General features: G+C 38.2%; 1 protein-coding gene across 1 annotated transcript in view; it reads right to left on the bottom strand.

The window, feature by feature from the left end:
* Positions 1-22,448, bottom strand: part of tmem132e (transmembrane protein 132E) — a 142,800-nt gene extending 120,352 nt beyond the window's left edge. The window contains exons 1-2 of the mRNA XM_007563873.2: positions 21,951-22,448; positions 17,813-18,770 (exon numbers count right to left, since the gene is read on the bottom strand). Coding sequence (XP_007563935.1) covers positions 17,813-18,770; positions 21,951-22,029 — 1,037 coding nt within the window. The 5' untranslated portion in view covers positions 22,030-22,448. The remainder of the gene's footprint in view (positions 1-17,812; positions 18,771-21,950) is intronic.
* Positions 22,449-25,577: the final 3,129 nt, after the last annotated feature.

Here is a 25,577-nt window from a genome sequence, read left to right as displayed (position 1 = left end):
TAAAATTACACAACCATACATCTTTGAAAAGCAAAAGTGGAGCCTCCCGCACAACTAACAAGATCATAGCAAGTGGTTTCTGGATGGTAAGTCAATACTTGTACAGTTCATACAGTGGTAAAACTAGCTGATCAAATGTGCTGGAGCTTCCCTTACGATGCTACTTCAGGTGCTGATCCTACTTAATGTAACTGATGAAACCATGAAGTCTGCACTTCAACAATCCACCTCTGAATAACTAAAAAGAAAGTATAGAAGGTTAAGTAAAGGTTTTGGAGTGATCTAGTGAAAGTCAAAAGTTAAATTTAATTGAGATGGTGAATAAAAAAGATAATAAACTTATAATTTTATTGCAATGGGAAAGAACACCCAGAAATAAAAAAACAAAAAACAAATACCAAACAAAACCTAAAAACTGAAGTGAGACATATTCTTTACTGTACATCTTGCAATAAACTTGTCTTCACCAGTAAACGCCACTCCAAAACTGACCTTTAGCCCCAAACAGACTCCCCCCATACTCCAAAAAACCCTCCAAATTTGTGAGATGAAAACAAGTTTTCAAAATGTCTTTTTTTAGGGCTGCTGCAGCGAGGCAACACGGTCAAGCATGATAAGTCTAATACATCCAGCCCTGTGGAGGTCAGTGGGAGCTTATCTATTGCCCAATAAAAAGAGAAACTATTTAATGAGAAGCTGGTTGGTGTTGTGGTCCTTGCTTTATCAAACTTCATCTTATTGTTTCTAACTTTCCATCTCCCATTGCTTCCTGTGTACTTTCCCTTTCCCTGTGAGTGGATGTCTAGACATGGTTTCCTGGGCTAATGCTGCTCATCAATCTACTCTTCCAGCTTCACATCTACTGTAAGCTGCTCTACACTTATTGTCAGAGTTTTGTCAGTCTACTTAATGCACCAAGCTGAGTTCAAATTACAGATTTGTTCAACTTGGACAAAGATCTGCCAGTACTGCAGCCGCTTGCAGACTTCATCCCTGCTGCTAACTGTGAAATACTCTGCCTTGGGCTTCCATCTGAAAAATCTGCAGACCAACAATCAAGCTGGATCTTATTTTTGCCATATTCAGCTCTCCTACCTAATATGACATGGAGTGAATTGTGTTATAGCACTTGCCTCTATGACTTAGCTTTGGATGTTCAAGTGAATGCATGAAGGATTATCCTATATTTACTGTGACAATTATGAGCTTTGAAACAAGTTTTCTATCCCCAAAGACAAAAAAACACTGAAAATGTAATTAGAGTTCAAAATTTTACAGAAGTACTCAATGTCAGCGGTCACTCATTCCTCCTTTGCTATTCGACTGAGTGAGACGGAGAACAGGCGCAAGAGGAGGGACATGATATTAGATTTAAAAAAATTTGAATGTCTTGAAAAAGTTTAATATTATATGTATTATTTAACCTAAAAAGATGTCCAACCAAAAGTGAAGTGTAAACAAATTAACATTTACTTAAAATACAATTTTATTTTTATTGATCTTATGTGATATTTTCATTTTCTATGACACTGAATTGTGGGTTTTCATCATCTCTAAGCCATAGTCATCAAAAGTAAAGGCTTGAAAAATTTGACTTTGAAAATAATTTTTGTGCTGCATTTCAGCTATGCTCATTTAATTAGCAACTACCACAGGGAATTTTAATTGTTCCTTAAGGTGACAATGTAGTATGCATCGGTGTAAGTGGGAAAAGTGGGACTTGCTTTACTTGAAGTGAAAGTCTGGCTGACCTGTCAGATTAACTAGATTGTCTAGACACACTAGATAAAATGCGGTGATCACATTACATGTTTATATTTTTATACAATAGTCACTAGAAATGGCCCCAGCAGCCCTGTTAATGGGAGCTAATGCAGTAATTGATGCAAAAGGAGCACCAACCAATAAACAGAATTTTAAGTTTTTATCGACTCTGTAGGCCAAAATCAAAATAACAGAAATAAAAAGCTTAAATTGTATTCTCAGAATAATAGTTTCTAGTTAGAGTTTCACTTTTGAATTTCCATTATAAATTGATTTTTTTTTGTCTAATTCATACAGATGAACTTGTACTTTAATCTTTGTCTTGTCTCGATAACAAGGAGCAGTCTCAAGTTCCTTCACTGTATTAAACAAACTAAATTGTTGTAATTTTACTTGTTGTAACATTTCACAAAACATCAAAAAATATTTCCCAGCACCGACACAGACATGCACTGTCTGTGTCGGTGCTAATCTAATATTTTTTTCATGATTGAGGGTGAAACCTGTCAAAAAAAAAAAAAATAACCAGATGAGCTTGGGGAGATAAATATTATGATCATTCAAATATTCAAAATCACTTTCGCTTAAAGAGACAGAAAATTCATTTTCAGGGATAAAGTATCACTGTAACAGTGTTACTGTAACAGATGAACACTGTGAGCTGCGACTTTGATTACCTAGAAGATTGAGGATATGTGGAGGACTGAGCTTTTGTCAATTTGTCCCAGGTTTTTATCTTTAAACTAGCGTCTTGCAGGATGGTTGCTGTTCAATTATGCTTCAAAAAAGCAAAACAATACAGAAAATGATTGAGTAGTAATCCTTTAAACAACTTTTCATTAAATTATAACCTTATAATATATTTAGCAGTATATTTAGCAATCAGCTTTGTAAAAAACAATTTAATTCATGTAAAGTGAACTATGCAACGATAAAAAACCAAATGTTGGCAACGAAAGTCAAGTTTTTTCCTGCAGATTTCTTAGAAATTAATTTATATTCTTGTATGCATTCAAATAGGTTGTGTTTTCTGAGCCCCAAAAGTAAAATAAAAAAATGGCTGGATGGTTTTTGACACGTCTTATTTCATGATGGAACCCAGCACCAGCAAACTATTACATTTCTGTAAACTGTGGTGCATTACATCCTTTATTTTAAATATATTTTTCCTGGACATCACACAGACCCTCAGTCGTGTTGACAAGTTAACATCTTGACCTTGTTTTCACAGAACCAAAACCGTCCCTGAACCGTTTCTACAGAGCAGCAGAACCATTATCCAGCTGAATGCGGCCACTGTAACCAGGTGATGTTCCTAGCATGCTCTCTGAAGTCCTGCCAATGCAGGTCACATGTGTTAATGACATTCATACAAATGACAATCTAATTTAGTGTTTGGCAGAACAGGGCAGCACGTTTAGCTTTTTCCAGTACCACAGTGCATTCTGCAGGAATCCATCAGCAAAATAAATATGTGAAAGTTGCCATTTGGTGCCCATGGAGTAACTTTGTTCAGCCCCCCACAGGACAAGCAGGGCGCAAAGATCTGCTATAGCTCCCACTGGATCAGACACAGCAACCCAAAAAAAGAAATAACGTAAAACAAAATTTAGCACAATATTTAGCTTCAGCTAAATATGTAGCTTAAACTAAATATGTAAGCTGCTAACTAAATATTTAGCTTAGTTACTCCGTGGTCCACAAATGGGCCTCAGGCCACATTTTGGTTATCCATCCATCCATCCATTTTCTGAACACCCTTGTCCCTCAGTGGGGTCGGGAGGGGTACATTTTGGTTATAAATGTTCTAAATATATAGCTTGAAATTATTATTTAATTATTTAGTTAGCAATGTAAATATTTAGTTTGAAGCTAAATATTAATATAGCAAAATATTTAAATTTGAGATGTATCTTGCTAATTATGTAGCATGGAGCTAACTAGCTCAAACTAAATATTTAGCTTGGAGCTAACTATTAAGCATGTTAATTATTTTGCATGAATTGAATATTTATCTTGAAATATTTAGCTTCAAACTAAATATTTAACTTGGGGCTAACTATTTAGCTAGTTAATATTTAGTTTTTTAACTAAATATTTATCTTCAAATTAAGTACTTAGGTCACTGTTAACTATGTATTTAGTGAGCTAAATATTTAGTTTGCAGCTTAGAACTACATATTTAAACATCCTAATTAAATATTTAGTTTGAAACTGACATTTATAAATAAATGAATAAATGAATTAAGGTGAGAATATGACTGAAAAATAAATCCTGTTTTTTTTTCTTATGAAAGTCTTAATAACCAAAATTATTGCTGTTAGTTTTTGACTGAGTAGATTTACAAACATCCATCTATATATTATTCATTTTCAGTTAATGTAGAACATCTTAAATATAAGCACCATATTACATATTGATTAAATCAAAACACAATGAATATAATTAGCTGCCAAAGAAAATGTAATATTAAAAGGTTTTTCTGGTAGATAGGAAAAAACTATTTCCTATCGAAATTAGTTTGCATGCACTGCATGCACATGCAGCACACTAATGACTTCCCCCCTCCCACCCAAACTTAATGCAAGACCTGCAGGAACCTTGTGGCTTTATTAGCTGTACTTTAATTAGCTGTACTTTAATTAGCTGTACTTGGGTTAGTTTTTGTCTCAACCTCACCTCAACATGCTGACAACACAAAAATGCATTACTCAATAGATAAAGGGTGAAAAATTGTTTTTCATGGACAAAAAAAGTAATTTCGCAATCAAAGCTACTTAGTGTGTATATCCAATGCCAGGAAAGAGCTGAATCACCTTGGAGATACTCAGACTCTGGAGAAAACCTGAATAAAAATATGTACTTTGTCAAGCTTTGAGCTGACACATGCAACTTTCTAGAAGCTTTAAAAACTCAAAAAAGCTCAGTTTATTAAAAACTGTTCAGATGGAAGGGGTGTTTATTCTCGTTATATTTTTCTAAGGATGCTGAAGTCGGGGGCTGGATTCTGGAGTGGTACCAACTCTTCCCTCTGATGCTTCACCTCAAATTATCGTCTCATTGTGGAGAGGAGGAGGATAAAAGAGGAAGTTAATGTTACACCTACTGTTTGCTTGTTTTACTCATTTCTGCTCCAGTGCCTGACCATTTTAACACAAGTGTTAATTTAATTGTGACAAGATGTGCCCTGCAAAGTACTTTATATTGCTTTAAACTTTTCATGAAACAACTATAACATTTTATGTATTTTGTTGGGATTTTATGAGATAAATAAACACAAAATAGTAAAGGAAGTAGAAGGGAAAAGATAAACGGTTTACAAAACAATTCAGGACTAATCAGAACAGAGAGGCATTACTAGCCGGCCCCCATAACCGATTCAGAGAAGAAGCTCCATGGTAACTGGAGGAACATCATCTTCACTTGTGAAACATGTTGGTGGTAGTATTATCCTGTGGGGTTGCATTTTATGTTTTGAAATATCTCTTACACCTTATACCCCTGACTAGTCACTAAATTTACAAAAAAGTCTCCCAATTTCAATAAAGTTATTTAACACAGAAAATATAAGACTACCATTATTTCAATTACTCATCAAAACTGTGCAATTTGAAGATTATGCACTTTCAAGGACTTGAAAAGACCTAATTGAAATTCAAGCATTTTCAAGGATATAAACCATCCATGCAAACTCTGGAGAGAAAAAAATCAGAATAACTTTTGATCAAGGAAGTTTGGCTACTTTAAGAAGAAACCCTGACAGAAATACGAGGAGATTTAAGACTTTTGCACTGAGAATGGGAGCAGCTGAAGGTGAGCAGGAAGTCCCCGTTTCTCTCAGAGACGTGAGCTGTTAAACAGCCGTTCTCTGTGTCGCTTGATGCGACCTGACATGGCGGCCCCCGGTGCAGGCATGGCCGCTTCAGTCATACGATTCAAACATGCTCACGATCCACGGCGAGAGGTGCTGACATCTCCCATCAACATGCCAACGAAAAGACGAGACGGCTCCAGTGGCGGCGCTGACACGCGGGACGGGAGGCAACCACCGAGCCGGCAGGAAGCAGAGACTCGGGTCAAGGCGATTGCAACTAGCCTTTCTTTTAGTAAAATTCAAGCACCTTTCAAGCATTTTAAGGTAAGTTTTCAAATTGTTCACTGAGGCACAATTCGAGAAAAAAAAATACTAACTTAAAAAAAGGCTGCTTCTAGAGAATAAGAAAAGCTATTTCTTAACCAATAAATCATTACTGTTTAAACTTTACCTTTAATAACATAAAGTTACCTAATTTTTAAAGTGCAATCAGTAATACTTTTATAACAAATTTATATCAGTAATGATTTCTTGGTTAATGTCAAGTTGTCATAATAAAGACATTTTAAATAATGTCAACTTTGTATTAAAAGTGTCATAATTTACCGAATGACGCTTTATGACAACAGTCATAAATATTCATGAAGGCTTATTCATGTTCATGACATGTGTTATGTCATGTTTATGAAAGTGTCATGTCAGTCTTATTCACCCCCTTCAAATAAAGTGTTACCAACAAAGTTTTAAACACTTAAAAAAAAAACTATTTCACTAACGTTTAACGTATCAAATTGGATGCTGAAAAACAAAGCTACAATTAATCTCTTAAAAATTGTACCCGCTAAGTTTTCTGATACCTAGCAAATGGAAATAATTTTGGAACGGTAACCGACCTAAAATAAGGAATGTTTAATCTGATTTAAATTTTGTAAGAAAACAAAAATCTGTCTTTCTTTTAGGCATATGAAAATATCTGGTTTCATCTGTAGGACTTTGATCAAACGTTAGATTGCATGTATTAGAAAACTGTGCACTTTCAAGGACTATGCAGAAATCAAGCACTTTCCAAACCTTGAAATCATTGAACCATTTCCCAGGGCTTCATTCACCCTGTGGGGCTGAAGCCAGTAAAGCAGAATGTGGGTCACTTTGCCTGGATTCCAGCGGGCTTTCTTCTCCTCCAGCCTTTACTTGGAGCCATTTGAATTCTGCGTGTTGTACCCAAACTCTGGCACTATGCCGCTTTTCCAACAGCAATGTACGGATGAGGATAATGAGAACAGTCCGTATGTGAGGGCTGCAGTGCAGATATGTTTACTTGTGAGTCAACAGGGTATAAAACAGCAGCTCATCATTGGAAATGCATGCAGTGCCAAAGCTCTTATTTACACTCTTACATAAACCTTTTTGTATCCTGCGACTCAAGTCTGCCTATGAATAAACCATGGAACAAAACATTCGTAGCAAACCATTAGCTGCAGCCCTTTGGCAAAACAAAGTGGAAATAATTATAATATCCTTGGCAATAGTAATAGTTGGTAGGAATAAAGTGAAACACCCTCGAGTGTTCACAGATGGCAAACCTAGCAAATCTGGGGATAAAAGCTAATGTCGTGCCACATGGCTGGATAACACACATGCTTTAAACACAGTCACTTTCTAATAATGTGTCAGATTGTAAAAACAGCAGAAGGGGCAGTTTGGTCTCATTAAAACGGCACATCACCATCAGCCTGCGCTGGGTCGGAATTAGCTTCCTGGAAATTTATATGAAGAAACAAGATTTTAGAGGAACTAATTTCTCATTACTGTATCTTCAGGTTCCAGAAAACCTCTGAAAAGGAAAATAATTGGCAGTTTGGCTGATAAATCCTAAAGATTCCTCTTTGTGAAGAACTGAAAACCGTTTCTGAAAGTGCGTTCCATGAATAATGAGGTGAAAAGAGCTATATAAATGTGTAAAGCATGGTAAACATAAACATGTCAGGGAATAAAAAACACTTTGTATCGATTCCAAAAGTGTTGGAGATTTGTCAGTGGCGAGTCTCTGCGCCTTCATGCTCACATAATGGAGTTATTGATTAGGTACGGAATGCCAAAATCAACAAACTGAAAGCACTTGGGGTGTTATTTATTTATTTATTTTTTATTTTTTCTCCAAAATTAAAAAGGCTTAATTTTTGTGATTTAAACGTAATATTTTCACAAAACGTAAAAAAGAACAATATATTGTAAATTCTGAAAATTGTCTCAGATGTTCAAGTTAAAAGACAGGAGTACAGGTTTCTAACTAGGGCTGAAATGATTCCTCAAATGATTCGAGTGCCTCGATTATTAAAATTCCTCGAGGAAAATTGATCTGCCTCGAAGCTTTGTTAAATTATGTTTTATTATGTAGCACACCGTGTTCCGGCCGGATCATTATTTGTGGTGGGCAGCACTTCTTACTTCCGCCTACGAGTTGTTGTGAAGTGCTAGCATCATGGTGTGGACTTGTGCGGCGTTTTGTCAGGGTTTGGGGGAGAATTTTTTGTGGCGTCAGAATCGCGTTGTCATGGTTTTGGAGCAAATAGTAGGAATGGCGCTGAGAGAGAGAGAGAGAGAGAGATCTGATTCTGTAGGGTACTCGATTACTGAAATATGCTTTTACAACAGCCCCATTTCTAACTTTTTTGGTCGAATATTTTTGATTTTGTTGGCTTAGAAAATATTTTTGTGTAATTTTGGCAACAAAAATGAGAACTTTCTTCTAAAGTCCTTGATGTCTTTTTCCCCGAGTTTGTTTAGTAAAAAGTTGACTTCATTGATATTAAAATCAAAGTAAAAGACATGAGACATAAAGGAAAAATGCTTTGTGTTATACTAAACTTTTTCTGTTTAAGAAAATTTCATGCCTGAAAATGTTTTTTTAAAAAGTGTGTTCATTTGTCTCAGCTACAGTTGAAAATTTGCAGCATTCTAAATCAGAGGTCATTTCAGCAATTCAGCAATTTGTCAATCTTCCATAAAAGTCAGATTTATGAACAGTTGTCTTGTTGTAGCAAAGAGTTGCACACCTTTTACTCGTATGGTGAGAGTGCTTTGTTTAAAAAGGAGCACCATTAAGTGGCCTGTTTGGGTGTAACTGTGCTGTTGGATAGCAGCATAGAAACATCAATAGTGGTTCTGTGTGGTTGGACAGATTTACCACGAATGCACCGCACAGCCAACACAAAGTGATAAACTCATTAAACCTGTGACTGCTGCTTTAATCAGAGCTGCAGGAGGATGCCTCTGCATCTGCAGAACACATGTTGTGAGCTGGAGCAGTCGCCCACATGGGTGTTTGGATATGGCATGATTTTAACAACATTTCCCAGCAACATGTCCTCTGTTACCGTGTTGAAGACGGTGACAGAGAACATGTTGCTCCAAAACGTCATTTAGTTGTTGAATGAGCCTGAGATAGAATGAGTTTAAGTGTCAGAGCATCACCAACCCGATTATTACTCTCTGAATGAGGCCACTGAAACTGAAAAGAACTAAAGTTTAGACTGTAGACTTTGCCTGTGTGTTTTCAATCTGAACGAGCCAAGACAGAGATCTGAAGAAAGATATGTTATAATGTTAAAAAAAAGAATGAAAAAAACTATTGTTTTTTTATAAGACTGTATGACTGAATGCATGACAGCACTATAAACATAAACACTGTTCTTAGACAATTTGAAATATACTTCTTCAGGATGATTTATATCACTAAGCTGCTCACACTAACTACATTTAATCACATTATCAAAGCAATATTTATTGATGCTCTTTGGAAGAAACAGAGGAGATAAGAGCAAAAATAACTTTACAATAATGCTGCAACTTCATTCAAAGTTGCAGTATGTAACTTTTATAAAAAAATATTTTTTACATGCTTGTTGAAACTGTCACTAGATTGTGATAATCTGTGAAAAAAAAAAATCTAATTCCCCTGCTTTCTCCCAGAACTAACAAGAAACAATCAATCAGAGACAGGAGGTAGGTCTTAGCGTTGACAATCACTCTCCATGTGGTGCTGCTCCTGTGAATCATTTTATACCATCATGACATGGAAACAATTTGAACAGATATGTAAAAACTTTTTCTTATACAAGTCGCATACTACAGCTTTAACATCAAGACAATGAATCAAAGTCAAATCATGTTAAATGATTACACTTTATTGGATGTTTTAAATAGTTTATCATATTGGCATTTATCATATTGTTAGTTTTAAATCAGCGTCGTTTGTCAACTACACAGCAGGATTTCATAACAGATGTTCCAAAAAGACTAATATCTGGTTTATTTTTCTACAATAAAGAGCTCAGTCCTGCTGTGTTACCTGCCAATGGCTTCCTTTGTACTGCTGTAATGCTGTCAGACTAACATCTGTGAACATTACTCTTCAAAACAACGTAGAATCACTTTAATGCGACGGATGGGAAAAACTCCTCAGATAATAAAGACGCAATCTTGTTCCAAGCAAGTTCAATACAAACCAAACATCATCACAGCTTCATGCCATACATCAGTGCATTGCCATGGTAACTAAATCCAACACGCTGATTCTTCTTCCTCTACATGACGTATGCTCATGTCAACACACACTGTACGTTTCTGACAGCGTAACCGTCGCAGAAGACAAAGGGTCACTCCACAAGTGGCCATGCGGGCTTCGCTCCACGTCTCCAAACATGTCAGAAAATGAAGGGATGGAGGAGATGAAAGGAGAGCTGGAGGAGAGGCACTTTGATTCATCTTTAAAGACACTTATTGCGTCTTTAATCATCTTCCTCGGAGCACAGGGAGGCCTGATGGTTGGCCTTGAGAGCCGGTGAATTCACACCCTGCTGAGGCCACTCGCTCTCTGGAGGGGCAAATCTGGCCTTTTCTTCTCCTCTAGTGTTTTATAGCCCCTCTTTTTTTTTAGGCTGAGAGATGCAGATGCCTCACTCGGTCGGCTAAATGCTCCAGCAGGCAGGGGACCGGACACATTTTTCATGTTTTACAAGTCTAGCTGTAGCTTTTGCCCCAGCAGATTCGGATGGCTGTACCCTCGTGTCAGTTTGATTTAAAAGAAATATTTTGTAATCTGGCTCTCTGATAAGTCACTAAGGTTGCATTCACACCAGTAAGGTTTAGTCCACTTTAATCGAACTCCATCCGTTTGCCAAGAAAGTCCAGATTGTTCCAAGATGAGGACCAAAAACTCTGGTCCGCCTACAAACCTAGATCTCGGTTTGGTTTCAACCAAGCGGTATTCACATTTGCTTGGTATGTGAACACTAAACGCACCAGAGACCGCTGCATAAGCAGGAAAGGTGCAGAGCATTCTGGGAAAATAGAACCTAAACAAGAGAGAGTGTCTAGCGCTAGTGGGAGAAATAACTCCTGGTCTTTTGCCCAAGACAAAAGAGAAATCCTACAACCACAAAAATCTGTGGCTACGAAATTTTAGTTTACATTTTGCGAAGAAGGAAATTGCACTTAGTGTCTACTTCAGAGGTTTTTGAGTCATTTCCCTCAGTGGTTCTTGATGCAGCACCACCAGGGGCGAGGAGAGGAACAGGTTTTCCAAGGGGTTTGGTTCAGGTATGAAAACAATGCAAAAGTATACCAGATGTATACTCTGATGCTTGAGAGTTTGAGCTTTAATGATTAAACTCTTACTGCAACAAGAAGTGTGAGAATGTCTTTAAACCCTGTGTGCACATCTAAAACACCTCCAAAGTTCTGAATAAAACATTTCAGATGGAAGCTACCCCCAGGGCCCAGCTCATTTCACAAAAACATCCTGCCGTCGCCAAGTTCATCTCACACCTTCAAACAAGCTAAAGAAGCACCTCGCCTAATGAGTGGTGGGCTTGTTTGATTCCTTAAATAAAAGGGACGAGAGGAAGAACAAGAACGTAGCTTGAACTAAAAAGAAAACAAACATGTTTGCAAAGCTGCAGGAGATTCATATGTTGCTTTGGACGCAGTCTGCAGAAATGTCTCTAAGATTTAGAGAACTGAGGTGCATTTGGATCAATGTGATAAATCACAGAAAAGGTACTTCTGATGTTATCTCTGGTTCAGAAATGGCTTCGGCCAAAGTCCACATGCCTTGTAACTCTGCTCCAAACTCTTGAATAGGATTAATCTCTCAGTCCTATAATGGCTGCAGTTATCTCTGTTGATGTACTTGTTGTCCACCACATTTTCCTCCCACCAAGCTGTCCTTTTATATACTAGGATGCTGCACTCTTATGCAGAGTGACAGCAACCATCTACTTGGAGAAATGCCATGTTGGCAGGCTTTCCCATGACTGTTCAGTGTAACATTTCACATTAAACATTTTTCTTTTGACCTTATAGAAGAATTGTAATTTTCTGAGTTACTGAATTTTTAGTTTTCTTTATCTGTAAACCATAATCAAGCACATTACAAAGTTAGCTGTATCTTTTAGTCACGGTTGCTTGGTTACAGGGGCTTGTACTAAAGAAAGGATTTCAGTTTCATTGTTTAAAAGACAGGCAGAGATCAGGTTTTTCAGAACTTGAGTGGCTTGGATCCCTCACCAGCAGAACACTCCGGGTCCATGCTTCTCAAACTGTGGTACTAGTGTCACTAGTGGTTCTGTTATTTCTATTCTGATACGTCCCTATTGATGGGTCACATACTGAAGTGTTTTATAACCCTTCCTGCTAATGGTGTGAATTACAAAAGGTGACGTTTTGCTTTCTAAAATCAGTGACTTGCTTTCAAGGTTGTAATTCTTAGTGATTTAGCATCATGTTGGTTATTTGGGACTTCATCCACACTTCTGAGAGATGATTTAAGCTACAAATATACACAGCAACACAGTAAAACTGTTTTGTTGTGAATAATTATCCTACTGTTTATCTTGGGGAAAAAAAATTATAGTAAGAATTCAGATTTATCTGGACCCTGACCAGCTAATTGATTATGTTTGCACAATATTATTACTTTAGTTGTTCGGAGGATCTCTAGTTCAAATGTTGGTTTGAAAAGAACATTGATTAAAAGACGACTCATTGCAATTATTTTGTAATGTTGGCGATTCAGTGGCACCACTTTATGCAACTGTTGTCGAAATAGTTTAAGTTCATATTGCCTATCAACAATACCTGCGTTTCCATTATAAATTTGCACAAAACTTTGTCCATATTCCAATAATGTGAAAAAACTAACAATTTTGAAATTGTGGTATTTCCATTAAATAAGGAACGTCATTAAAATCACATATAAATAAGTTTGTCAATGCAATAATTCAATGAAAACCATGCCACGCCATCATCCTCCAATTGCTTCCCCTTGTCTGTTGTTTTCACCACATCCAGCTGCTGATCATGTGACTCGTGAAAAAAGTGTTTCCTTTGCAGTTTTAATACAGTAATTTGAACACAGCAGGAAACCACCTCATCGTAGCGTAAAAATGTATAAAAAAAATTTAATTGTTGTGTTCCCATAAAGCAAATTTATTTGCATAATTCCAATTTGCGCAATTATATGGTCAGTGAAAACGCAGCTACTGTACAGCAGAAGTCTGTAACTCCAGTCCTCAAGATTTTACTCCTGATAGTCTTTGTCTAATACAACCAAAGAATCATATCGTCCTGCTTACAAACAACATGATTTCTATCTGCGTTGTTAGGTCAGCAACATGTTCTCATCCTTCATCTAATACAATCATATCCACCCACAACATTTCAAGGCTTAATAAAAAAATAACTTTCTAGTGCCAACATTTAATGATTCAATATGTACAAGTTCTTATCTTTTCTGTTTTTATACCTGCAAAATGATTTACTGTATAAGACTACCTGCAGGCAGAAAGCGTACTGGCTTTGAGAAGGGTTTATAGGAGTAACTAGGTCTTAATTAGGGCTCTGCAAAGCTCCACGTTTAGGTCTGTAAGATATTAGAACAAGCGTATTTACAGAGCGTTTCATCATCAGTCCTGAATTAGTTAATGAGGGCCTGCCTTTGCTTCTCTCCTTCAGGCTTTTAAGTGAACAAAAAGGGAAAAAAAACGGCTTTCCTCAAGCTTTGTTAAGTGCAAACAATCTTTAATTTTCCATTTTCAAATACAGTGTGGAAAAGAGCAGTGGAATTATTTGGGGCCTCCTGTTCCCTCAGCATCTTTCAACCCGAGAACAGGTCAAACTCGAATTTAACACAGAGTAGTACCGTTTACTGTCACAGCCATTAAAATCCCTCTGAGACGACATTCTAATATCAGAGAGAGCGGAAAATGAGCATAATGCTCTGAGAAAGGTAGTTAACATCCTAAAACTCAAATACAGAGGCAACAAAAGCGATTCAATTGAAATGAGAGAAGCTCTGCCAAGAAAATGTTAAAAAGAGTAAATTGATAGCCACTAATGGACACCTATTAGAGAGATTTCTATAAAAGCTTGCATTATGATCCATTATCTCTTTTCACCTAAATCACCTAGAACATCTCATTTAAGTCATCTTTAAAATCGATATTTATTCTAAGAGTTTTATTATGCTAAGAAGCACGGATGAGTCTTAAACAGGGTAAATAATGTAGAAATAGTACAGTGACAAAACATGAGGTATCCAAAAATAGTCCTTGAATGCATCATTAAAACTTTACTCCAGGTTTATATTGGATGATACTTGGGGTGGAAGATATGGACTTAAACTTTTATCAAGATATTTTGTGGTACTACTGCAATAGTGACTAAGGGCTATTTATTACTTCTTTTTTTAAGTAACCTAAATAGCTGCAATTGTGTCACAGCGACTACACATTCTTAAAATATAAAACATTCCTATTAGTTCTTTAGGACGCCAGTCACAAAGAAATGTGATTTGTATTATTAAACTGCAATTGGTAGCTGCATTTAATTATATTTTCAAATGTATTGATATTTACTGATGCTTTCATTAATCAGAGAAAATATTACAGCTATTAAATTCCATTAAGTGAAATGTATTGTGACAACAATAAATCAATATTATTTTTAATAAATTTATCAAAATAAAGAATATAAAATATGATAAATGTCCATCCTTGATATAAAAAAATGAAACCCATGATGCATAATTTAAATAAAAAAGTTCACATGATGGAAAAACTAAGAAGCAGAGCGATCAAGATGCTAATGCTGTGTTCACATAGAATGTTTCAATGATCAATTCTATTTCTTTTAAATCCAATTTTATTTGCGTTGTTCATGCTACTAATTAAATGCGACTGCAGGGAGACTTCTGTGTGAACAGTTTACAACATCAAAGAAACTCGCATGTGCAGAAGAAAATGTTGACATCACTCAGCAGCGATTTGTTTACAGAAGTGGCATGTCAGTTTTAGAGATGTTTATCCAATTAATCATCAGAGTAACTGATAGAATAATAGATCACAAATAATCATTAGTTGGAGCCCTAATTACCAGTATTAATACAAATTTCTCATGTGACATCACACTTCCAGGAACTTTGTAGCTGACAGCCATCTTGATAGGTATCCATAACTAACCGCCATGACAGTTGCTATGGTATTCCTATGGCAACAATAAGCTAGCCACAAGCTTAGAACTAGCTCTCTTTTTGTTCCTATCTAATTTATAAACAATATAAGTACGCTACAGTTATTACTCCATGGCAGTTTTTGAGTACTGTAGTTTGGTTTTGTTGGTATTGAAGCCAAAGTTCATCTATGCTTTGTGCTGCAGTTTAGTAGCACAGATCACTTCCAGTTCAGACTTGTGGGAACTATGCATGGGTTGCTATAAAACTATTTATCAATTGCACAACTTTGTTCTGTATTGGAATGTTAATAAAATGCATTAAAAACATTGCTTTTTATATATCTTAAATCCAAAAACTTAAGCTGAAAATTCTATGCATCAGAAACCCTAACAAATTCAACAATTGCTTTGAAAAAAGAAGAGAAAACTATCTTGAATGCTTCCAGAAATACTGTAAATTACGTTATTCACAGGAAAATTTTATTTATCACTATAGAAGGGTTCAGTGAATACCCAAATGAAACTGGTGGGTTCGGTACCTCAAAAAAGGTTAAGAACCACTGACTTAGATAATACTAATTGTTAGCATCTAAAGTCATTTAAGTAACTGAATAAAAATTGGGTCATAAATACTGAAAATAGAAACACTTATTGTAATGAGAAATTTTGAGTTAGTTTCTTGAATTCAGCTCCAGGTAAAAGGAAAATGAGCTAAACAAGATGAATAAATAATATTTCTAATCTTCTCCTGGATTCAGTTTGTGTTTCTCCACAATATGAGCCAGAAATATCCTGCAGTAGAGGGGTAGCATGCTCCAGTGTGTCACCTCCAGCCATGACTTGACCTTTAAACACAACCTACTCTGAACAGCAGCTTGTTCTAATGGGAGGAAAAAAGAAAAGAAGAAATCTCTGGTCGTACGCCAACATTTCAAATAGGTAACCCAAGAGAGCTGCTTTACTATAACACTATCTCTTCCTCTTTATCTTACCTGACTTTAATTACTGCAGGCGCACCACTTTGAGCAGTGAAGGGGAAATTAATGGGAAGGGTGAAATACGTGATTACATGCTCATCTTTCCATAATGAACAGAAACAGCGAAGCAGCTCGTGTGGTAAGAGGCCACAATGGCGAATACTACATGAATTGGAGTTGTTTAACATTAGCTGCACATGCATTCACTCCAATTCACTCCATGAACTGATGCCGTCAAAGAATGCAGGAATTCATCTTGAGGCAACGTAAAAATGTTGATCTGGGTGTGAATACTGAGCCTGAAGAGGGGAAACCCGTAGCAGGGATGAGTATTGCAAACATTTAGACACAGAACTGTGGAAAAGTATTTGCTCCCTTACGGATTTTATTTCGGTTTTGGTCTTTTTTTGTCATATCTTTCTGTGTTGAACTGCACAGAAAAATATGATGGTGACATCCATAATATTTGTGGAGTCTCTTCCAGACTGTTGGATCTTGAACTCTGACCTTAACTGGGACAAGTGAGTGTTTTTCAAAGTGAGGGCCACCAGGCGGCGCTGTGGGGGCCTCAGAAAGTTAGAGGGAGGAACAGGAAAAAAAAAAACTTAAGCTTTTAATCATAATTTTTAATGTTTTTCAATCATTTTTAAAAAAATAAAACAGTTAAAATAACTTACATTTTATGACTGGCTGCCAGTTAAATTCATCAACTTGCTTATCTCCTCAGGCTAGATTAGCAAGCAAGAAAATGTTTCTGGCAAGAAGAAGGCCAAAGAACCTCTGCTGCAAAAAACACATCAGAATTAACTGTTTTATTTTTAAAAAAATAAAACAGTTAAAATAACTTACATTTTATGACTGGCTGCCAGTTAAATTCATCAACTTGCTTATCTCCTCAGGCTAGATTAGCAAGCAAGAAAATGTTTCTGGCAAGAAGAAGACCAAAGAACCTCTGCTGCAAAAAACACATCAGAATAAAATCTGATGTAATTAACATAAAATATTCAATATTTTCTTATACTCAAAAGAGGGGATTGTGATGAAAAAAATTATCTGGTAATAAAGTCATGATTTATTATCTGAAAATAAGATTTTCTCACACAAACTCATGGCCATCTAAAATCGCAAGATATGAGGGAGCATTTATTGTAAATAAGTGTTTGTAAAAGTTTGGATAAAATCAACATTTGAAAATGTGTTGTATTTATTCTGGTTGTATTTGCCTACTATTTATTTTCTTTTAACTAGAACATTTAAAAAATTTATTTTAACTTTTTTTATCTAACATTTTAGAAAGAATCTGAAAGAGCAAATACTTTATGCAGAACTGTTATTCTGAACAATCGAGGTCACATGACAGCAGTCAACATTTACACCATGGTTTGATGGTGTAAAAGTCCAGCGGACTGGCCAGATTGTACCAGATTGTACTGTTGCTCAATAACTTGTTGACAACACTGTTTGAGTAGAAAATGTGCAAGAAAAAATTTTTTTTTGTAAGATTTAGTCATATTTCATAATAGATTCCATGATTTAGGTTGGAAAAACATAAATCATGTTCATGTGTTAGATTCATGTGTTAGTGATGCATTAAAATAAGAAAAAAACAAACTAAATGAACCTCTGTTGTGCATCTCTATTTGCCAGTTTCTCAATAAAAAAGGCAGAAAATGGGCTATCAGAGATGGAAAGTGTGTGTTATCAAGCCACCAGAGCATCAGTGAACAAAGAAATGAGTCTTACTTGAGGGTGAATTGTTCCACAGTGGAGTTGGGCATCAGGTAGAGCAGGATCTTCAGTGTTTCTCCAGGTTTGAGTGGTTTCTCTGGCAGCCTGAGGAACATGTTCTTGTCCAGCTGTTTGTCCACCAGCAGCTGCTCCTGACTGGCCTGGTAGAGGCTGATACTCCCGATGCGCAGCAGAGGGTGCTGTGACAGAGGTTCTCCCCTGGTCCCGCCGCCCCCTCTGTGACCCTCGCTGCACTCCCCGTCAAGATTGGGCTCGTGCAGCGTGTAGTACAGCTCAGCCTGCAGCGTCTCACTGGTTAATCCATCCAGGAGCCCGTCGCCAGAGCTTTTCCTGCGGCCCAGCGGTGCCACATTGGTGTTGAACCAGGACGGAGGCAGCTCCAGCTGCGCCAAGCACTTGGCCAGATTGCCCCTCATGCGGCAGGACGTCTTGATTTCCCGGACGTCCCTGAAGCCGTGCAGTCGGATGCATGGCAGGTTGTCCTGAGCCTTGAAGTCGTCCCAGTCACGGCCTGCAATGTAGAAGAACACCTGGACGATGGGGTTGTTGGAGAAGACCCTCGCCTGGACAATGAAGGCCCGCACCTTCCAGCCGACTGTCAGCTGGCCCGGGATGTCCAGAGGGCTGGCTGGCTGCAGCAGCTCCTTGGATAAAGCCTGGTCCTGGGCAAAAGGCCCAAAGCTTATGTTGATGGCGGGGAGGTCTTTTGTCTGGAAAACTACAAAACTCTCAGAGCGCTGCAGCGGATGTCCGGAGCTGCTGCTGCTGCTCCTGCTGCCACCGCCAACCGTTTGTCCTGTGATCTGGGCCTCCCGCAAGAAGAAAGCCAGTTGTGCATTGGACATTTTGAAGCTGGCAGGCAGATACACACTGGGTGGTGGAGGGCTGGCTGTCATCGCTGAGGCGCTGAACAGGACATCCGAGCTGGTTGGGGAGAGTTTACCTGCAAGAGCTGGGAAGAGAAAAACAAGGGTGATTAAACTTTCAACAGATTCTTTAAAGGTGACCTCTTGTGCTTCCTTGGGGATAGGTCAATGGGCTGTACAAAACATGTTCATTACATTGTTTGCACAAAAAGTTCATTTTCAGATGAGATTTTAGTCTGCTCAGTTCTGTCTATTTTTTAGCTTTAAATCCAAATAAGATGCTGCTGACCATGCACCTATTCTTCACACTCACATGTTAAATAGATACAAAATAATACAACCATACTTCTTTGAAAAGCAGAAGTGGAGTCTGCTACACAACCAACAAGATGCAGCAAGTGGTTTCTGAATAACAAGTCAAGAACAAAACACTTGTCTTTTCAAGCAGCGAATACATCAATAAAACCAGCTGACCAGACATACTGGAACTTTATTTAGTTTGCTAGGCAACGGGCAGAGTGCAATTTGGTTTGCTAGGTAACAGCACAGTGCGAGTTAACCACCAGGAGGTTATTTATTTATTTATTTTTAGTGATTTTTATTTGAGAGTGGTGATAAGTAGGTAATGAAAGAGGGGGAAGACATGTGGCAAAGGTCATCTGGCTGGGACTTGAACCTGAACCTGTGACCTCTGCGTCAAGGACTAAGGCCTCTATATGTGGGTTCTGCTTTACCCCTCCACCATGACAGCACCCCAACCAGGAGGTTCTTGAAACAACTTGTTTTCCAGACACCAAATAGCATCAACTTATTGGCAATAAATGACTATGTTTTTTTTGTTTGTTTTTTTTTTTTGTTTGCTTTTTTAAGCAATTGGGCTGCTGGAAGCACCTGAGACACAAAAGTATAACATGCAAAATGTGAATTTTGCTTAATAATTACTATGTAGATAGAGAATCGTTGACAAAAATGAATCAGGAAGAGAGACCTCTTTGTTGTGTTGGATGAGTGACAGAGTCAAACAGGTCAACACATGCTAATCAGATAATAATCTACTGCTGTCACACGTCCAACAAACAGTCTGGTTTATATTACTGAACTGTCAACAAGTCACACAAGGATAATTAAATTTAATATAAATTTGTATTCAAAATATTAGCAAAACAACAACAGGATGGTGTGAGTGTATTCCTCTATGAGGTCCCAGATGTTTTCTAAATAATAAACTTTTAGGGTATACCAGTTGCCGTTTTCTGGCCAATCAAGATCTTTAAAATGTTTGAATGTTTCCGATTTCGGCCGATACTGATTTATTTTTTATAAACATCAGATGTTGAAAGGTCACAATTCACCTTCAATGTTCCAATTTTATTTTATTGAAAAACACTGAATAGCAACTGTGGAACAATGCAAACTTGGCTAAACTTAGTTCTCTCAAATATAAATGAAATGTCAGAGCATTGCTTTCCAAACTACTATATTAACCAAAAAAATAAATAAATTATAAAAAAAGCAAAACTTGCACAACAGGTTGGATCACAGAGCTATTTTGAGCCTCTTCAAAAGCAGCATTTTGCCTTTACAAAATCACAAAGCTTGAGATTCATTGACAACAAACAAAACAATTTAAACCACCAATAAGGTGACTGGTGATTTAAGTTTTCCTTGCAGTACAAAAAGAAAGTATCCAAACACAGCAGTTTAAATGAAGATAAGATCGGTTTCACCCAAAATCAGAAATTGTGGATGATCAGTTGGTGCACGACTAGGAAAAACGTATCAAGATATACAGAAAAGAGTCTGAGCTCAGCAAAATGCTTTAAAATCAAAACTAAAACCAGAATATTGTGGACGAAAAATCTAAAAACTAATCCTTGATTTCTTGCTATTTTGGCTTTTTTTCTTCAGCCATTCATCAGCTGTAGGTCAACAAAACAAGTTCTACAGCACAGATGGGACATATGGACTTAAAGTTTAACAGAATATTTTGTGGTATTTACTGCCTTAGTGATAAAAGCAATGATAAAAGGGGATAAAAGTAATGGGTTTTCATTTTAATAGATAATTAATTACTTAATCATAAGTACTGTTTTTGGAAAAAAAAAAGATCAAAAACAAACCAGCACAGAACATCTTACAGATAACTACAGGGCCATTACAATAAACATTTTCTCACTGAAGAACAAGCAATGATTTAAAACAGGTATATTTTGATACTCTCAAAGAGTGGGAAAAAAGGCCAAACTAGATGAGTATGTGGAGTTTATCAGTTTCACAATAAAACTAGAATTTCTCATTTCTATACTATTGCTAAGTGGTACAATAATCGAAATTCCATGGTTACCTATGAGTGCAGTAATGATTTGAAAACACCTTTGCTTAGCCAAGCTATCAGCAAGAAGCCCCAATCAATTAAACAGCAGCATTTGCTGAAAAGGTTTAGTTTTCCAAAACACTCATCGACAGGTCAAATGAAAAACTGGTTCTAGGGGACGTAGGCAGTCCAACAGGTGACCATGTTTAAGTTAAAGTAGTCTGAAGCATGGTGGTTTAGCCATCATGATACAGAGATGTTTCTAATGCTATTCTACCAGGAATACATGACTTATATGAAGTTATCACCTTTTGCTAAGCAAGAAATGCTCTTCAAATGGGGGTTTTCACAAGACGACCACCCAACAGAGACCAGTAAACAAGCAGCATCTTGGTTCCAGACCAGCAACATTGATGTTAGGGAGTGACCAGCCAAAGCCCTCGACCTTAACCCAATACATAATTCATGATGTAACATCAGACATCCTGTTTCTGAAGAGAAGTCAGGACATGCACAGACACTGTGGTCCAATCGTCCTGGATCAGGAAACCTGTTCACAAGTGCAAGAAGTCGGTCGACTTCAGACAACAGTTGCGAAGAAGTCCTCAGAGACTGTGCTTTTACAATGAATTATTAGTTCGGTGAGTGACGACAAAGCCAAATATTTGTAAGCAGCCCATTATTAAATTCAGCCATGTTTTGATCTGGAACAGACTTGGCAGTGTCCCCAAAAGCATTGTACGGAAACAAAAGCCTTGAAGGTTTTTAAGCTTTACTTACTTTTTTAAAAAAAACACACAAATATTATTTTTTCAACCAACTGTACATAATACACTAGCCTTAAGTCACAAAGTCAGAATCCTTCATTTTCAAACACCATTACCCTACAATTGTTGAGCGAATAAAGTAAGGTAAAAAAACTTAAGAGTGAAAGAAAGAAAATGAGACATACTTATGAGAATTATCCAGAGTTGAGCACAAACACACAGTTGCCTGTCCCCATAGTCCAAATCAGAGATTAAAAGTCCCATATTCCAAGTGGTTTTATCATTGAAATCTCATCCTTTAAATCTAAATTCAAATTTAAAACCAAATCAAAGGTGTCCTTTTGAAGTAAATCCTCTTCCAAAGCGGTGTTACTCCATGTAAATCTGTTGGCTCTCTTAAAAATAAGAAATCCTTGTAGAATAAAGAATGAATGAGTGAACAAAACAGCTGAAAGCGCCGGCAGTCCTTCACTCGCTCCTGTCCTTGCTGCCAGCTACACAGAGCTCCTTAAACTTGTGCTTCTCTTGACGCCTTGAAGCTAACTCTCTGTTAAAGAGTGGCTCAGCCCCACACGGCAGCGCGGCGAGTCCCAGACTGTGCATGGCTCCGGGACAGACCCCGACAGACAAGCTGAGCCTCCTCCCGGTTGGTGGGCTGTACGAGGACTATAGACAAAGCCTCTGACGCTAGCCACCCCCCTTCCCAACTCTCACCCCCTCTACATCCCCACATCTCGCCACACCTAGTCTCCAGTCTATAATCACTGTGTTAGCTCTGGGTGATAGTCAGGACCCGCAGCCCTCTGAGGATTCAACTTACACCACACACAAGAAACACACTCCTGCCCGATTTATCTTCTCCCTCTCTGGCTCTCTGAACGTGTTCAGGCAGACTCATGTGAGCCAGAGAGAGAAAAAGAGGTGGGGGATGGATGTTTTGCTTGAATGCCTTAAGGCAAAGAGAGAGAGAGGAACAGAGAGAGAGAAAGGAGTGAGGAGGAGAAGTGGTAAAGCAGGGATTAGATAAAGGTTATTGATGAATTAGCTTAGATATGCTCCTCCTTTCTCATACGTCGACCCCCCTTCAGAATGCTCCGGCCTCATGAGAACAAGGGGTTACCGGCACAGGGGGAGGGGTGCACACACTGCCATGCTGCCTCACTCACATGTGCCTGGAATTCCCATAGTGAAAGAGGAATCCGCGGACCTGTGTGTGTTGGAGGGGGGTCTATAAGCTGAAAGGGAGCAACAAAAGACGGACACTTACACCCATGGAGGAGACCCGACAGAGGCTGTCTCCTTATTACCCCAAAGCTCTCTAAATCACAGGAATGTGTGCTCTCGTCTCGGTCGACTGACAAATCCACAACGTCCCACTCCAGAAGACATCCCACCGAGTCGTGCTCTGGGGTCCGCCATACAAAGCTCCCACCAGTGCTGCTGCATACTTTACAAGCCACACAACAACATAAAACTCAGACTCCACCACTAATCCGTGCCTCAGGAAAGGATCAAATATGTGCCTCACGTTTCAGGATACACACACTGTCTGCCTGCCAACTCCAATAATCAAAGTGGTGTATTTTTACCTACCCGCTGCTAAAGGTCTATATGATATCACTGCCGTGTTTAAACAGCGTTGCTACTTTGCTTTATTCCTCTCACTGTCTTGAGGTGGATGTAGCCTTCAGCTCTGACAAAACCTGAATCCCCAGATCTCCTGGCTCTTTAGCTACCTGTGAGGTGCCCTTGAGCAAGGCACTTCAGGGAGAGCATTTTTGAAAGGCTGAAAAACACCTGCTGCAGGTGCATCTTTTTTTTTTTTTTTAATGGGAGGGCAAAGGAAACTCAAGTTAGCACCTCATTATACAGCTCTTTTGGTACGAATGACATTTACTGAACAGTAATTTGACAGGAAGAGAGAAGGGGAAGGCTGGGAATCGAACCAAAGACAAAGCCTCTGCATATGGTGTGCCTACTCGGCCAACAGCATCTATACACAACTTTTATTATTATTATTTGAGGTTTTTGAAGGTCATTCACTTAACATTCACAAATTTACTTTTTCCACATAATGCACATTATGTGCAAAAAGTACATTTAAAACCCTGATGTTTCATGTTCTCAATAACTATTGAGAGCAGAACTAGCTGAGATCTTGTCTATGAAGTCTGCAAACATGCTTGTGGCAGGAAACATCTGTGGTAGAGTTCAATGTGCATCAGAAACAACTTCAACTTTGTGCTAAGAATTCAGACTTTGTGCTAAGAATTGATTTGGTCCTACAAGGACCAGATATATATTAAAAGCATCTCCTGCAACCCACACTCCCACAACCTCACAAAGTGTCTTTCAGCCCTTCTCCAGACCCACAAGTACACATACACCAAACAACCATGATCTCTCTGCAATTTTGGTCCACTGTTCCACAGTCAGGACAAAATAAGCCTGAGCATCTTTCCAATAACCCTAGAGTAAACCTTTCCAGGGAAGACATTCCCTGATAGTTGGAACACACACTCCAGTTCCATCTGAACATTATCTTCCATTTAACCCAGGGTTGGTTCGCAGAGGCAGCATCCTTATCAGAGAGGCTCAGGCTTCCCATTCTCCTGTCACTTGGGTCAGATCCTCCAGGTGAAGCTTCAAGGTGATTATAGGCCAGTCGAGAAATGAAAGGACTGAGTCTTCCTGTGGATCTCCTCCCAGTGGGACAAGCTTTGAACACCTATACAAGAAGGCTTCTCTTGATGAATAGGAGCCACTACTGTACTGAGTCACCTCCCTGATGACTGAGCTTTTCACCCTATCTCAAAGGGAGAACCCACACACCCTGCAGAAAAAACTCATTGAGACAGTTTGTATCAGAGATTACGTTCTTTCTGTCACGACCCAAAAGTTTCTGACCATAGATGAGAGTAGGAAAGTAGATCAACCAATATTTTTGCCCTTTGACTCATGTTCTCTCTTCACCAGGACAGACCAGTACATCGCCTCCATCACTGCAGATGCAGCACCAATTGACCTATCAATCTCTTGCTCCAATTTTTCCTCATTTGTGAAGAAGACCCTATGATCTGGAAGATCCAGACCTGGAGACTGGAGACCCAGATTGGGTGCGACCTTTAAGAAAGGTGGTCAACATGCAGTTTGCAAAATCTACAATTGGGAAAAAGTTTTTTCATTTTTTTTAAGGATTTGTCTGCTCTGATGGCCTTTGACAGTTGTCAGACAGGAAAGTGAGTTGTGAGAGAGGGGGAAGACATGCAACAAAGGTCATTGGGCTGAAACTTGTGATGGCCCTGTCACATATATGGAGGCCTTAGTCCTCCATATGTGGAGGACAGGTTTTGTCAGAGCACCCCTGTCGAGTGCTTTACCCCTGCGCCACTGCCACACCTGGGATTTCTTTTTAGTTATATGGATTATGTGGAAAACAGAACAGAGAATGAAGTCTAGAAACTAAAATATTCCATATTCAATATTCAATTCAATATTCCATACTCATCAAGACCCAGAAACTACTCAAAAGTGTGCAGTAACATCTAGCCATTGCACATGATGTAGAAAGAATCTATGGAAAATTATGAAGCATGAATCTCAGTGTGCTTGCAGACCAACTGCAGTGGGACTTCATGACCACATGAATTGTTTCGGTTTCCCAGCAAAACACCTTTAAGTTGTATTGAAGCAATGTGAAATCTCAGGAGAGAATGTAAACAGTAGAAATAACGACCAGGTGGTGTACACATGGATGCACCCAAAGGTATGTAGAGAACTAAGATGTTCATGTTGTTTGGTTTAACGTAAAG

This window comes from Poecilia formosa, unplaced genomic scaffold, assembly GCF_000485575.1.
Source record: "Poecilia formosa unplaced genomic scaffold, Poecilia_formosa-5.1.2 Scaffold152, whole genome shotgun sequence".
NCBI lineage: Eukaryota > Metazoa > Chordata > Actinopteri > Cyprinodontiformes > Poeciliidae > Poecilia > Poecilia formosa.
The sequence above is the reverse complement of the archived record's forward strand: the minus strand, read 5'-3'. Positions and strand labels throughout refer to the sequence as shown.